The following is a 15,543-nucleotide window of genomic DNA, read 5'->3' on the forward strand; positions in this document are numbered from 1 at the left end:
TCATCTCCAATGGCTTCGGGGAAAGATGAAAGTTGGAAATGGAAATTAGCCATTTTCCCTTTCTTTCTGCCAATTCCACTGAAGTCATGGAAGAGACATAGAAATAGAGGAGACTTAGGGTTCCTGGGTGTTTCAGTAGGTTAAGAGTCTGATCTCCGCCCAGGTCATGAACTCATGGTTTGTGAGTTCAAGCCCTGTGTTGGGCCCTGTGCTGGCAGCTCAGAGCCTGGAGCCTGCTTCGGATTCTCTGTCTCCTTCTCTCTCCACCCCTGCCCTGCTCGCGCTCTGTCTCTGTCTCTCTCAAAAATAAGAATAAACATTAAAATTTTTAAAATAATAATAGTTTAAAAAAAATAGAGATGACCAGCAGCTGGGTGGGACCCAAGGAAAGAAGCCATCTAAATCCCAGTAACTTCCGGGAATTTTCAGCACACATGGATGCCACGCCCCCAGGAAAGCTGTATTGGCTGTGTAAGAGTTTGGGGGTGAGGTATAGGTGAGAACAAGGAACCCTATGCTAGAGTCTCTTGATGCCACAGCTCATTGGATTTTAAGGGCAAGCCTGAGGGGCAGGACTAAGGGTTTACATCACTGAACAAAGAGATGACAACAGAAAGCCATTCCCCACCGGGCAGCACACCTTGTGGAGAACAGGAGCACGTGAAAGCCACATAGAGTCACACGTGGTTCAACTAAACCAAAGGAAGGAGAGGGGAAGGGCAGGCCACATTTCCCTGATATTTTTACTGCTTTTTGCTAAAGTGGTAGTTTCCTGAGCCCAGCAACTCCAGAGAAGCTGACATTTCAAGGCTCTTCAGGATAAATAAAGATGAGAACAATTAGGAAAGCATCCATTAATAACGAAGAGCAATATGTCATACCAGATATTAAAACATAATATAAAAGCTTGATAGTTTAAAAAACATGCTACTGAAACCAGAATAATGTATGTAAAGCATATAGAGTAACAAATCAGTTAGAAAAGAATGAGTTATTCAGTATATGATGTTAGTATAGTTGTCTAGCCACTTAAAAAATATTAGACTGCTATCCGTCACAGCTAATTATAAAGTAAATGCCAGTTGGATTGAAAAAGTAAAAATTTTAAACTCAATGAATATGAGTAAAACTTTTTTTTGTGTGTGTGAGGGAAAGATCTTCCTAAGAATAACACCCAAAGCAGAAACAATAAGGGAAATAAATGTTGTTCTCATTACATCGAAACATTAAATCTCTTTATACAAATAATAAATATTGTACACATACTTAAGAAGCAAAATGACAAATAAAAAATATTTGTATTTTCTATTACAAAGGGGTAATATTGTTTTTGTAAAGAACTGTGGGGCAAAGAAGTAAAAACATACCAATAGAAAAAGTGGGCGAAGAACATGAACAAATTATTAAGAAACAAAGAAAAATGGGTGGACATATACAGAAATGCTCTTTTGGACCACTAACTGAAGAATTGCAAGAATTAAACATTTGGATATGAAATCTTACCAGTGAGGTAACAAGAGTAAGAAGAGGAATCCTCTCGGGGTTGGGAGGGTGTAAGGAATTAGTCATGTCTGTACACTTCTGGTGGAAGCCATACTTTGTAGACACTTCTGGGAGAAACTTAATAATATATGCCAAAATCTGTTTCTATGAGTTTATCCTAAGGCAATAGCAGTACAAAGAGATACATAAAAATTATTTGTAATAAAAATAATTTGAAACAATTTAAATACTTAATAATAGGCTATTGATAAAATTGCAGTTTAGTGGAATTGGGTGGGGGTAGGGATAAAATTACAGTTTGTGTAATGGTGGGGGTCTGAAATTTATCAGTGCTTTTCAAATTAAATTTCACACACTGGCCCTGGAGGGCTCTTTTTGTAGACTTGCTCCAAGACAGATCTGGAAGCTTCTGGCTGTCACCCAGCCTCAACCTGAGCTCCCCGGGCATCCTGCACTGGGCTCAGGATAAAATTATATTTGATGAAAGGCTTTCACTGCCTGAAAAAGTCTGAATGCCACTTGTATAGATGTAGACATGAAAAGATGTCATAAAATTTTTTGACAAAGATTTTCTTGATGTGAAAAGATGGCCATAAAATTCTTTTCAGGGAAAAAATTAGGTTGAAAAGCAGCATATATATTATGTTCTCATTTTTATACGTGTAATCTATCTATTATATATGAATGCACTATCAAAATTTAGTCTGGCTATTTCTGGGTGGTGCCGCTATGGACTTTTTTCCCCCTTCTTTTTGTTTCTATTTCTCTGCTAGTATTTCTTTGCTTTTTTTTTTTTTTAACATTTATTCATTTTTGAGAAACAGAAAGAGACAAAGCATGAGTGGGGGAGGGGCAGAGAGAGGGAGACACAGAATCCAAAGCAGCCTCCAGGCTCTGAGCTGTCAGCACAGATCCCAACACGGGGCTCGAACCCATGAACCATGAGATCATGACTTGGGCCGAAGTCGGACGCTCAACCAACTGAACCACCCAGGTGCCCCTCTGCTGGTATTTCTGTATAATTATCGTGTGTAACTTCCATTACGAAAAGCAAAGAAGATATGCTTGATGTATAAAAGGTAGAGGCTAAGACAGAAGTACAGAATTGGACAAGAGGTTATGGAATGAGAATCTAACTTTCTATGGGTAGGAGACACAGGCCACTTTGAAGGTAACAGAAGATGGCCTACCTAACACCCAGACTGCATTTCATCTGTTCTGTCCCTGAGTGTTAAGCCCCAAACGGTCACTCTTTATGGCAGGTGGGCTCCCCTGGCCAGAAGGTCAACAGTCTTGCCACTGCGGTGTGTTTGCTGGTGACACATCTGGCTGTGGAATAGCCTAAGACTGGGGACTTCCTGGTATAGCCCAGAACCCGTATGAGAAAAGTAATTCCAAGCATGTGCCCTGGGAGGACTTTGGGGAAACATTTTTAGTACCTTGGTGGAATTAATTCTAAAGCAGTTTCCTATTCTTTGAATTTGATCACTTCCTTGCCCATCCCTTTCACAAGTGAATACATTGTTAACCCATCAAGTGGAGTCTGAGTGGGGCCCAGGAGTTGCAAATCACTCTTAAAAGTCCAGGCTCTAGGACCTACAGAAGAAGATAAAATTTGAATTTTAAACAGTGAAAGAACAAAAGCATTCAGGAACAGTTACTTATGGTGTCAAGGTCTGCAGAAACCTAGCAGGTATCACATCTATCTGATCAAGAGAAAAAGTCCTCCTGCCATAGCACTTGCTCCCTCAATCCCATCCTGCTCTGTGCTTATTTTCTCATGAAATTCCCACTCCTCTCTTTCTACCCAGAATTTTCCTTGATTCCTCCAGGAACCAACTCCCTTACATCGTCAACCACATCATAGTAGGTTCCCTCCACCCTCTGCCTCCTGAGATCCCTGGTCCTCCTGACATCTCTGAATAGGATGCTTCTCAGCCTTCTTTCTGAGAACATCAAGGCGGGGGGGTGGTGTTGACATTTTTCTACCTCCCTGGACCACTTCTGGCTCACTTCTCCTCCTTTATTGCACGTGCATTGGTCTGTTCCTTTGATGCTCATGCGATCATGATTACCTTCTACAATGTTCCCTCTCTGTCTGACCACACAGCCATGCTCCTCGCCCAGCGAAGATGTCAGACACATCTTCGGCCTCTTTCTCACCTTTCATACTGTCCTCATATTGGGTGCTTTGATGTCTACATGGACAAACCATCCAACTTCTCTTTCCTTTGAGCAGAAAAACAAGCCAAGGTCCTCATCATGATTGCCTGGAGCCTTTCGTTCCTCTTCTCCATTCCCACCCTGATCATATTTGGGAAAAGGAAACTCTCTAATGGTGAAGTGCAGTGCTGGGCACTGTGGCCTGATGACTCCTACTGGACCCCATACATGACCATTGTGGCCTTCCTGGTGTATTTCATCCCTCTGACAATCATCAGGTAAGGGACCTGCAGTCCAAACCCATGTCTTTCCTGGTGCACCAATTCCTGCTCTCCTCCCCTACAGGTCTTTCATTATTCCTGGTGTCCTTGAGGGAAGTGGCCAGACCACAAGATTTCATCTAAAGCTACTGTGTGTCAAGCCCAGCTTCTCCAAAGTGGAGTAAAAGAAGGGAACTAATATTTTCTGAGTATGTGCTATGGGACAAGCATTGTGCTGAGTGGTTAACAATTGTCCCATTAACCATATTACAACTCGATGAAAGAACTACTGTTATCTGCATTTTATGTGTGGTAAAATTCAGGCTCAGCGAGGTCCAGTAACCTACCCAACTTTGCACAAGATTTAAACATGGGTTTTTCTGATTTCATGCCTGTTTTTTCTCCTTTAGTATGTAGTCTTTCAAATATAAGACAGAGAACCAGTTTCAGAGACATTATAATTGAAAAGATAGGCAAACTAGAAACAAAACTGAGAAAAAAATGGGGAAAAGGCAATGTACACAAAAACTATACTAGCAAGTATGTGCAGTGAGGTCAGGTAATGGCAGGGAACATTTGTTGGAAGCCGCCGTTGAAGGAGAGAAGAATTCAGGTAGGGGAGGGGAAAGGAGAGAGGAAAGCAGGCTCCCTGGTGACTGGGGGTTAGAGTAAGTGTGGTGACAGGGAAAAGGGCAGGCAGGCGCTGTCAGTGGGGGAAAGGAGAAGCTGGCAATAAGCTCTTTCTGGTGGGTCTGGTGGTGTGAGGCTCGGTTATAAAGGGCCTTAACCACCAAGCCATAGGAAGTTTCCTTTGTTCTGCCATTGATGGTCTTTCAGCAGAGAAAACCACAGCCACCTGGAGAGGCAGGTCTCGCTAGTCATATGGCAGGATTATTTCTGACAAAGTGGCTCTGCATGGGTGGGTAGTATGGGAATAGGGAGACGCTGGCCTGTTGGATGTGTGCATGGCCGGGCGGATTCTGCACCTTTTGAGTGTCCCCAGGCTTGCCCTGGTGTGTCCCCTAATTTCCCTTGGTTGAAGGAAGATCAGCCTTTGGTTTTGGATCATATAAATAATGATGCAATAAAAATCTTTACATTTACATTTTTTCATGAGTCCTTGATTATTCCTTCAGAATCCATTCTAAGTGGAATTCTTAGATCAAAGATGATGCTCATTTTAAGACTTCAGATGCATAGTCACAAACTGCCCTAGAGAAAAGGTGTATTCCTGCCAACAGCAGAAAAGAGCTCTGAGTTTTCTTCCCCTGCCCCGGTGGAAGATGACACCACTTCTTTATTAAATCTTTGTAAAGCATAGAGGTTTTGGAAAGATATCTCACTGTTTTAATACCCATTTCTTTGACTATTAATTGTTATGCGCATTAAGTATTTTTCAAGTGTTTTCTGACATTATGGGAATCACGTATTCTTGCTCGCTGCTCATCTTTAGTCTCATAAAATACCAAAGCTGGAAAAATGTTATCCATCACATAATCCAGCCCCCAAATGTTTCATAAAAGTAGGCTTAGGGCAAAAAGAAGCAAAATGACTCACCCAACACCTGCCCAGCGGTGGAGCTAGGCAGGGCAGTGATCCCATAGCCAGCCAAGCAGCCTTGCTGATGCTAGAGGTTGCCCAGTCATCTCTGCTGAATTGACAAATTGACATCTTCGTTATTTCATCATACTGCCTCCTCTCTACCAAGCTGAATTTGGGAGGAATCCTGAAGGAAAGATGAAGGGTATTTAGACAACCAATCAAAGGTAAGTCATAGCATCGTTGGAAAGGAGCACATGGAAGAGGAGGGCGGCTAGGCGCAGGGGTAAGCATTTGGGAGGAAGTGGCTTCCGCTGTCTGTCACAGGCAACTAATGCATAGATTTCAGTGGCAGCGTATGTCCTTGTTCTCTCTTGATTGATTTCCCATCAGTTCACAAAATCAGTCCAAACCCCTGCTTAGCAGGGTGAATACAGTATGTGAATCACGTGGCTCCCAGCGCGCTGTCTGGCCAGATCCGACCTGCGGCTCTTTCACTGTCCCTAGCTGCTTCTCCCGGCCAGGACCTCTCAAACTTGCCTATAGCCCAACTTGTGTGTTCTTGTAGTGTCCTTGGAAAAAGCTAAGTATAATTTGATGCTGAAGGGATGATTTTTAAAAGCAAGTTTCACTCACCCCTCATCAAAGTACAGCCTCCTTAAATCCTTCCCCTTGCTCCCTAGCTGTGGTAGAATGATGGAGCTTCAGAATGACCACCCTCCAACCTTGAGTTTTTCTGAAGGGTTTCCTATCTGCTCAGTTATGAGCTTTGCTCTTCATGGTCAGGATCCTCCTGTTGAAGAAAGAGCTTCTCTCAGGGGCATATGGTTCCACCGCCATCAGCTCCTTCACTCTTTTTCTTCGTCGTCTTTGTCTTCTTCGTCTTCTTCGTCTTCCCCTTCTCCTTCTCCCTTCTCCTCTTCTTCCTCCTTCTCTTTTTTAGCTTGAGAGAGAGAAGGAGAGAGTGGGGTAGAGAACTGGGGGGGGGGGCAGGGACCCAGAGAATCCTATGCAGGCCCCACGCTCAGCATAGAGCCAGACTGGGGGCTTGATCCCACAACCCTGGGATCATGACCTGAGTGAAAATCAAGAGTCCAATGCTCAACTGACTGAGCTGCCCAGGCACCCCTCCTACTCCCTTCTTTACCCAAGACCAGGTCCAAATAGAATCTTGTGAGGAATTTATCTACTTATCGTTGTCCAGCTAGCCCCTTGGATAACTCCCTACAATTTCATATCTCTCAGAGCTAAGGTTCACCATTGTTGTTTTCTCCCTTCTTAATTATACTTTTGATCCTTGAGTTTGATTCTGTTGCTTATAGTTCTTTTAGGTAAAGTTAAGCTTTTTAATTCCACGCTTAAGTAGACAAAAGAAACAACTCAAATAAGGCATTTCATTCACTTTATGAACCATGCCTCATGCTTCATTGTTCTTCAGGCATGATACACACCTACATATATATATACATATATATACACATACATACATGAATACATACATCCGTGCCAAACTGAGAGGCAAAAAATACATATATCATTGTTTTAACTTGTATTTTTTTCATTACAGATGAGATTTTTTTAAAATATTTTTATTTATTTCTAGGAGAGAGAGAGAGAGAGAGAGCGTGAGCAGGGGAGGGTCAGAGAGAGAGGGAGACACAGACTCTGAAATAAGCTCCAGGCTCTGAGCTGGCAGTCAGCACAGACCCCGACGCGGGGCTCGAACCCACGAACCGCGAGATCATGACCCAAGCGAAAGTCAGACGCTTAACCGACTAAGCCACCTAGGCGCCCCAACAGATGAGATTTTAAAAATTTAATATTATTATCTTTCTTTTTTAAATAAATTACATATTCTATTCCTTTACCCATTTTTCTCAACTTTATTTTGTTTTCTCTATTCTTTATTTTCAAAGATATTCTTTAAGTAATGAGATTTTCCTGTTTTCAGGCACTGAAGATATTTCCCTAGTTTGTCATTTGCCTTTTCATTTTGAATATGGTTTTATTTTGCTTTCAGTTAATATGACTAACATAATTATGAAAGGAGAGACAGCATGGATAACAAAAATTAGAAATGAGAAAGTCAAATGACTAAATTTAAAAAGTTAAAAGAATTGTAGGAAAGCATGTGCAAACTTCATAACAATGCAGGAGAAACTATGAATGAAATGTATATAACTTCTCTCTAATACATCCACGGTTCACACTGTGGCATGTGCACATTTACCTGTGTTTTTCTTTACATTATTGCTTTCCATTTCTTTCTTAGGAAATCGCCTCTTGCAAATACTTATCTCTACTTTGATTTAACTTAAAAAAATTTTTTTTAATGTTTTATTTTGGGGGGGAAAGAGAGAGACCTAGCATGAGCAAGGGAGGGGCAGAGAGAGGGGAAGACACAGAAGCCTTAGCAGACTCCAGGCTCTAAGTTGTCAGCACAGAGCCTGACACGGGGCTTGAACCCATGAACTGTGAGATCATGATCTGAACCAAAGTGGGATACTTAACTGACTGATCCACTCATGAGCCCTGATTTAACTTTTTAATGCTTTATTATTTTAGTTATTTGAAAGTAATTTCAGTGTTGGGAGTACATTACAAATGTCACTTTAAAAAAAACATATTTGATTTGATTTGCCAATTGACCAATAGCATTTATTTTTGATGTTACATAGGAATTAGAGATCTGAATTAATTTGTTTTTTTTTTTTTTTTTAAATGTTGGGTCATTTGTCTTCACACCATTTACTGAATAATCTATCTTTTCTCCATGGTATGAAATAGAAATTCTATCATAGGCATATTTATAATTATAAATACTCTCATGATTACTGAACTTGTTAGTTTCTTCAGTTTGTTTTTATCTTCTTTTCTCCCTATCTGGAAAGATATTCTTAAACAATACCTTTTTCTTTTTTTATGTGCTGCAAATATGTCTCTAGTTTGTCATTTGCTTCTTCATCTTATTTTATTTTATTATTTTTTTACATTTATTTATTTTTAGGAGACAGAGTACGAGTGGAGGAGAGGCAGAGAGAGGAGACACAGAATCCATAGCAGGCTCCAGGCTGAGCAAATGTTCAGCACAGAGCCTGATGCGGGGCTTGAACCCATGAGCTGTGAGATCATGACCTGAGCCAAAGTCAGACGCTTAAACTGACTGAGCCACCCAAGCACCCCATCTTCTTCATTTTAAATATGATTTTATTTCCAGTTAATCATAATTGCCATAGTTAAGAAAAGAAAGAACACAGAAATAAGTAGGTTAGGTGCTTTTTCGCCACTACTACCACATTGCTTTATTATAACTTTATATACATTTCATATCTGTTAGAACAAGATGGCTTGTCTTTCTCAAAGGTCCCCTGGCTATTTCAAGGGAGTTTTCCCTTCACCCACTTCTCCAGCCATAGCAAACAAGGATGTCTCTCGCTCCTCTCATGTCTGTGAGATGTCCTTTCTGCACATCATTCCTTATGACTGAACATTCCTCCACACTCACCCTGCCTTGCTTCTGAAAACTCAGTTCACATTCTTCATGTCTCCCTCCACATACCAATGCCACACAGAGCTGCCAGTCCTGGGCCAAATAGTGCCTCAGGTGTTCCCCCATAGCCTCCGACCTCAGCTTGTCTCTGTCGCCATGAAGGCTTTGTGGTAGTATCATCACCTGCTTATGTGGCTGTATCTCTTGAGTATAGAACTTTGTCTCTTAATTTCTGGATTCCAAATCCGACATGCTATATAGGCCCAACTGATAAACTGCACCAATCATAGGACAGAGGAGCCATGTCACTCACACACACACACACACACACACACGCCTATTATGGAAATTTCTGGCTATTGAGTAACTAGATCAGTTTCTGGCATATGGTAGATCCTTCATTGATATTGGTGAAAGGAAAGAAGGGAGGGAGAAAGGATAGAAGGGAGAGAGGAAGAAAGGCAGAGAGGGAGGGAAGAAGACAGGAAGAAGGAGCTGTACTCTCTGCGGCAAACGTTCATGAGAGCTGCGTATGAATAAAGATTTAGCTGCCCTGTCATTAGTTAAATCAGGCTCCCAGGACTTGAAATCACAGTGACTGACAATAAAGGCAATACAGTGTTTTTCTGGGTCAACACAACTCCTGTTATTTAAAAATTACCTTGACACGATTGTCTAACTGCTGCCGGGGAGGTTATTAGCCCCAGTGTAATTGCTTTACTTTAGCTGTGGTTATTTTCTTGTGATTTAATTGATTTCTCATTCTTATATCAATTTTATCTCTGTGACATAAAGATAGAGACATAAAAGATCCATGGCCAATGATTGCAAAGTAATAAGTGGAAAAAAGCACATTTGTCATAGAGTACTGATTCGCGTTACATGAAAAATAAATCCTTCTAGTTTGCTTGGGGAATGGAGTTCTGATGGTGGGAAAGCCCTGTGCTAAGGTTGGTACAGCCCAGTAGAGTTCATGGCCATGGTGGGTAAAAGGACCCAGGGGCTGGCCAGCACTGTCCCTAGGCATGAGGTCCAAGGTCAAGGAGAATGACCCATCATACTAGTAAAGGAAGTGACATAATATATATGTTACCTGAGGGGTGGCAAGAGTTATACCTTTCGAAAAGGCATTCTCACTGATTTGCTAGGTTAGGGTAGATGTTTGTGACTTGTTTTCCAATATCCATTCCACAAGAAGCCCCTCATAGCAGCCTCTCCCCTCAGCATGTGAATGGTTTGGGAATCGCTACGTGACCAATTCTAGCCAATGAGATGTGAAGGAGTGTCTTTTGATGAGCTTTGGGAAAAGATTTCCTCATTCTTAGGGAAGAAGCCCAGAAGCGGACAGTGCCTCATCTTCTGGGCATTGCTGTCTCTGCACTGACACCTAGAACTGCTGCGGTCTGACTCGGGAAGACCCTTACCCTGAAAAGAAAAGAGACAGGGATGGAAAGAACGCAGATTTGACCCTTTGAAGTTACAATTATGGAAGATAAGACACATCCTAATTGCTCAGAACAATTTGAGTTGGGAATTTTCTGTAACTTGCGACAAAAAGCGTCCTGACATCCAGCTGTCCATACTTGCTGGTCCAGACATCAGTGAATTCTGAACTACTGAAGTCACCAGAGTGAACGCTTCTGAGAAATCTCAGTTAATTCTGTGGTGCCAAGTGAGTTAGTAAAGGCATTCCTTTGACTTTCTCTGTCCTCGGAGCCCATGAAACGGTGCCAATGGACTGTGTATACCAGAACTCTCACGTTTCTCTTGGTTTCTTAAGTATCACGCTGTTTCTACACTTTCCCCCCAAAGTTAGATCTGCCTTCATGTCTCCCAGAGCCCAAAGACACAGACCCTGACCCCTTGCCTCTTCCCATACATTAGTTATTTCTAGAAATACATAATACATGTAGGACACCACCTTCTGCCAGACCCTGGACCAGGCAAGGGGGATACAGAAATGACAAGACATACATCCTGTTTGAATTTAAGAATCTTCTTGTATAACAGAGAAGGCAGCCAATTAAGAAAGGTGTTACAACAGTGTGGTGAGTGGTATGGTAGGGTTAATAGAGAGCCCCCTTAGGTGATCCACAGCAGAGACGCTAAGCTGGCCTAGGAATCAAAGAAGGCATGCAGTAAATAACTAGAACCATATATAGCACGTGTAACCCAATACAGCCCCCAGAGGAGCCTGCGCACCCTCCTTAACAAGTATGTTAACAAGTTGGTTAACAGCCCTTAAAGTCTGAGGACCCAGGCTACAGTCCCATCTTCTAGTTGTGTGAACACAGACAAGTCACTGAATCTCTCAAATCTGAAGTCTGACCCCAAGAACAAGTCAGGGCGCTTATTATATACTCTTGTATTACTCTACATTTTATCTTCATATGATTTTGCTCCTCTATAATCATGTATTACTATGTCCTCATTTTATTATTGTCTATCTCCACAAATACAATGTGAGCTCCATGAAGGGTAGGACTCTGTTTTTTTTCTGCCATGGTATCCACAATGGCTCAACAGGTGCCTGATACAAAGTACGTGTTCAAATGCATATAGTGGAGTGAATTAATTAATGAAGGAGAGAGACCTTTTCAACTAAGGAATATCCTTAAAGCCCCTGCTTGGAGAAGAGGGGGGAAAAAAGCCTGTCCAGTGAAGTACAACCCCCCCTACCTGTCCTCTCTATGGCTGACTTCTACTGCAACCTTCAGAGCACAACTGGACACCATCCTCAGGCCCCAAAGGTTAGGCAGAGATGTGGCCTTAGGCTCTGTCTGACTCTGAAGGCGTATGGCAACAAGATTGCAGTGGACATCTATCAACTCCCCAACCTTGTGCTGGGTTCTGCAGGGGTCAGGCATCTAGTCTGAATGGGGTGCTCTCTGTTGTGTCTCATAAGAAGAGTAAAGGTTTTGTTCTGTTTCCTGGACACTTCTTACACATAATCCAGACTCCAAATGAAGGAACTAGGTTCAGGCATCCTCCTAAGAGTCCTGCAAGGTTTGCTCTAGCTTAGGCTCTCACTCCCCACCCCTCCACCATGAGCTGCCTCTATAAAGGAAAGGAAAGAAAATGCATCTGTGTCTAGATAGTCTTCCATAAAATCAACAATTCAGCCTGCCAGTTACAGATAAGGGATACTTTCTTCAATCTAGGTGATCTTTCCATTTCAGATTTCTAAGGAGCTTGAAGAAAAGGTGTGCTTGTCAAGAGAATGGAAATAGATTGAGGACATGGAAGAAGTTGGACCAAAAGAATGGAGATCCTATTCTTTAGCTCTGTTTCTGCAAATGGGCTATTTATAGATCTGCTGATCTTTAGGACATGATCACCATAGACAAGACTCAGTGTAACCAGTATCATACTAACATGGAAACCCCAAGGAAGAGGGAGCTAATTATCACTGAGGAACAAGGACAGCTCAGAAAGTTTTCATAGCAAAGTGAAATACCGAGAATGGGCTTTAAAATGCATTTCAGTGAGAGAGCAAAGTGGACGCAGACAGACGGAAGGCACTGGAACTCAGATTCACCCAAAGTCAACTTCATGTGAAGCATGGAGTCAAGGTTAGTTTTGTTGGCCTGCTCCTATTGGCCACTCCCATCACTGATATGGAGAAATGTCATTGAGAGTCAGTGGGGTGGAAGGAAGCAGGATGATGATGGTAAAGGTAAGGAAGGCAGAGGCAGATTGTGGGAGGCTTTGGATGCCCTGCGCAAGAGACTGGATGCCATGTTGTAGGAATGGGGAGATAAGCCAGAGACTGACTCTGTGTCCTAGAGTGCCACCTTGATGGCAGCATGGACATTCAAGATGGTAGCTAAGTAGAGGCATTAGAAGATCACAATAATCAGGCAAGGGGAGCTCATTGGGGCATCACACATACTGAAATTAGAATCATACAGAGAAGATTAGTATGGTCCTTACACGAAGATGACATGAATATTCATGAAGGCTTCCATACTTTTAATGGGTATAGAGCTTCACTTAGCGAAACTGATAAATTCTGGAGATGGATGGTGATGATGGTTATACAACAATGTGAATGTACTTCATGCTGCCAAACCATGCACTTAAAAATGACTAAGCTGGTAAATTTTGTTATGTTTATTTTACTACAATAAAAAAAAAATTGTCAGGGCACCTGAGTGGCTCAGTTGGTTGGGCATCCAACTCTTGATTTTGGCTCAGGTCATGATCCCAGGGTCATGGGATTAAGCTCCCAAGTCGGGCTCTGCTCTGACTGTGCAGAACCTGCCTAGGATTCGCTCTTCTCCAGCCCCCTCTCTGTCCCTCTTCTTTGTGTGTTTGTTCAGTCTCTCTCTCTCAAATAAATGAACATTTTTTTAAATTGTCAAAGTACTAAAAAAAGAGGCTGTAAGGATCTGGATTGTTGCTGAGGAGCAGGAATGGAGAGGAAGGAACAAATCATGGAGCCCTTTTGGATGGAAAGTCCATAGAACTTGCTGATGAAAGGAATGAGAGGAGGAAGGAGACAAATATAATTCAGAGATTTCTCTGATGCATGACTGCTCTGCTCTCAGAAGTGGCCTTATTTGGGTAATAAAGGGACACCCTACCTATTAGGAGCTGTTTTGCACTTGCCTGGTTGGTCCTAAGTTGATTGGGTGGGGAAAACTTAGTCTTAAACCACTAACACATAAGACCTTCCTTAATTTTCCATTGTGTATATGGCAGGTGGTCAATGAAAATTTCAATTACTGATTGATTTAGCACTGAGGTTGCAATTATAATACATAATTAATGTTTCATGGTGGTTGTAACCTTTCCTTATATTTCATTTCCTGGTGAAAAAGTTTCCCTGCTGCAACAAATGTCCAACTTAGGGTAAAGAATAGACTCACAAGTAATTTTTTTCTCATTTCTTCTTTAAAGTAGACATACAAATTCCAGAAAATTCTCTGGACAGGTATATGAGAAGGAGTGAGGATGCTCCAAAAAGGTCCCAAGCTCACCTGGAGCATTCAGAGCAGTACAGTGAGAATAGGAAAAGCAATGAGGAGCAGGTTTTAACACAGTCATTAATTAAGTTATATTCTAAAGGTCATTAAAAACAATTAGTGCTTTGTCAGCTACCGCAGACCAGAGCTCTGACTTTGTTTTAACCAGTGATTCTCAAGAGGGAAATTTGTGCAATGCTGGGCACCTGGTTGGCTCAGCTGATTAAGCATCTGACTTTGGCTCAGACCATAATCTCATTATTTTTGGGTTCAAGCCCCACATTGGGCTCTGTGCTGACAACGCAGAGCCTGGAGCCTGCTTTGGATTCTGTGTCACCCTCTCTCTCTGCTCCTCCCCCACTCATGCTATGTCTCTCTCTCTCAAAAATAAACAAACATTTAAAAAAATATTAAGGAGCGCCTGGGTGGCTCAGTTGGTTAAGTGTTGGACTTTGGCCTAGGTTATGATCTCATTGTTCCCAAGTTCAAGCCCCGTGTTGGGCTCTGTGCTGACAGCCAGAGCCTGAAGCCTGTTTCAGATTCTGTGTCTCCCTCTCTCTCTGCCCCTCCCCCACTTGTACTCTGTCTCTCTCTCTCTCTCAAAGAGAAATAAACACTTAAAAATTTTTTTAATAAAATAAAATAAAAAAGCAATGCTTGTCCCAAAAATTTTAGTTGTTTCTTAATATATAGAAACAACAAATAGCTGATTAAAGAGGAGTATAAATTTTTATATTCATCAAAGGGGACAAAAGATACAAAATTTTCTGATGCTTTTGAGTCACCAAAGCTTTGCTTTCCTGTTAGGTATCGATTATATCCTGCTAAAGTAGATGTGATATTATGTGAAAAATGGAAAAGAAAGAGGGGAAAGAAAAATGGCATTTATCGATTAAGTCTCTGCTAATTTCCAAGCACTGTGCTTGGCATTTTCAATATTGTCACATTTGATCCTAAAAATCTCATAAGAAGTTTGCATTATTAACTGCATTTTACTGTCAGCAGAGTGCGTTAGTTGGTTGGGGCTGTGTAACAACAGACAGACAGACTAGGCAGCTTATAAAAAACTGAACATTACTTCTCACAGTGCCAGAGGCTGGAAGTCCAAGATCATGGTGCCAGCACTGTCAGATTTTGGTGACAACCCTCTTCCAGGTGGCAGATGTCTTGTTGTGTCCTCACATGGTAGAAGGGGCTAGGGAGCTCTGTGCGGTCTCTTTTATAAGACCACTAATCTCATCCATGAAGTTTCCACCCTCAGGACCTAATCACTTCCCAAAGGCTCTACCCCCTCATACTATTGCCTTGGTCGTAAAGATTTCAACATATAAATTTGGCGGTGGAGACGCATTCAGCCTATACTACTCAGTGTATCACTTATCTATTACTGGGTCACAAATTATCATGAACCTGGTGACTCAAAACAACATATATGTGTTATCTCCAGTGTCTATGGGTCAGGAGTCTGGACATGGCTTAACGGGGCACGCCGTCAAGGTGTCTTCCAGGGCTGGGATATCATCAGAGGCCCCACTGGGAAAGGATCTTCTTTCAAGCTCTCATGGATTCTTGGCAGAATTAATTTCCTGGAGGCATAGGACTCATGGCAGAAACAAAGAGA

At 42.0% G+C, this 15,543-nt stretch overlaps 1 protein-coding gene and 1 non-coding gene across 3 annotated transcripts in view; both read left to right on the forward strand.

Annotated features, from left to right (window-relative positions):
* NPSR1 (neuropeptide S receptor 1) overlaps positions 1-15,543 on the forward strand; it is a 149,881-nt gene that overhangs the window by 111,776 nt on the left and 22,562 nt on the right. For both annotated transcript variants that reach the window (XM_039239152.1, XM_039239153.1), the window contains one exon: positions 3,743-3,944. In XM_039239152.1, the coding sequence (XP_039095083.1) occupies positions 3,743-3,944 (202 nt within the window). The remainder of the gene's footprint in view (positions 1-3,742; positions 3,945-15,543) is intronic.
* LOC120236389 lies at positions 12,823-12,929 on the forward strand. Its single transcript, XR_005529665.1, has one exon. It is a non-coding gene; the product is annotated as a U6 spliceosomal RNA (small nuclear RNA).

Source organism: Hyaena hyaena, unplaced genomic scaffold, assembly GCF_003009895.1.
Source record: "Hyaena hyaena isolate Hyena2069 unplaced genomic scaffold, ASM300989v1 scaffold_153, whole genome shotgun sequence".
Taxonomy (NCBI): Eukaryota; Metazoa; Chordata; class Mammalia; order Carnivora; family Hyaenidae; genus Hyaena; species Hyaena hyaena.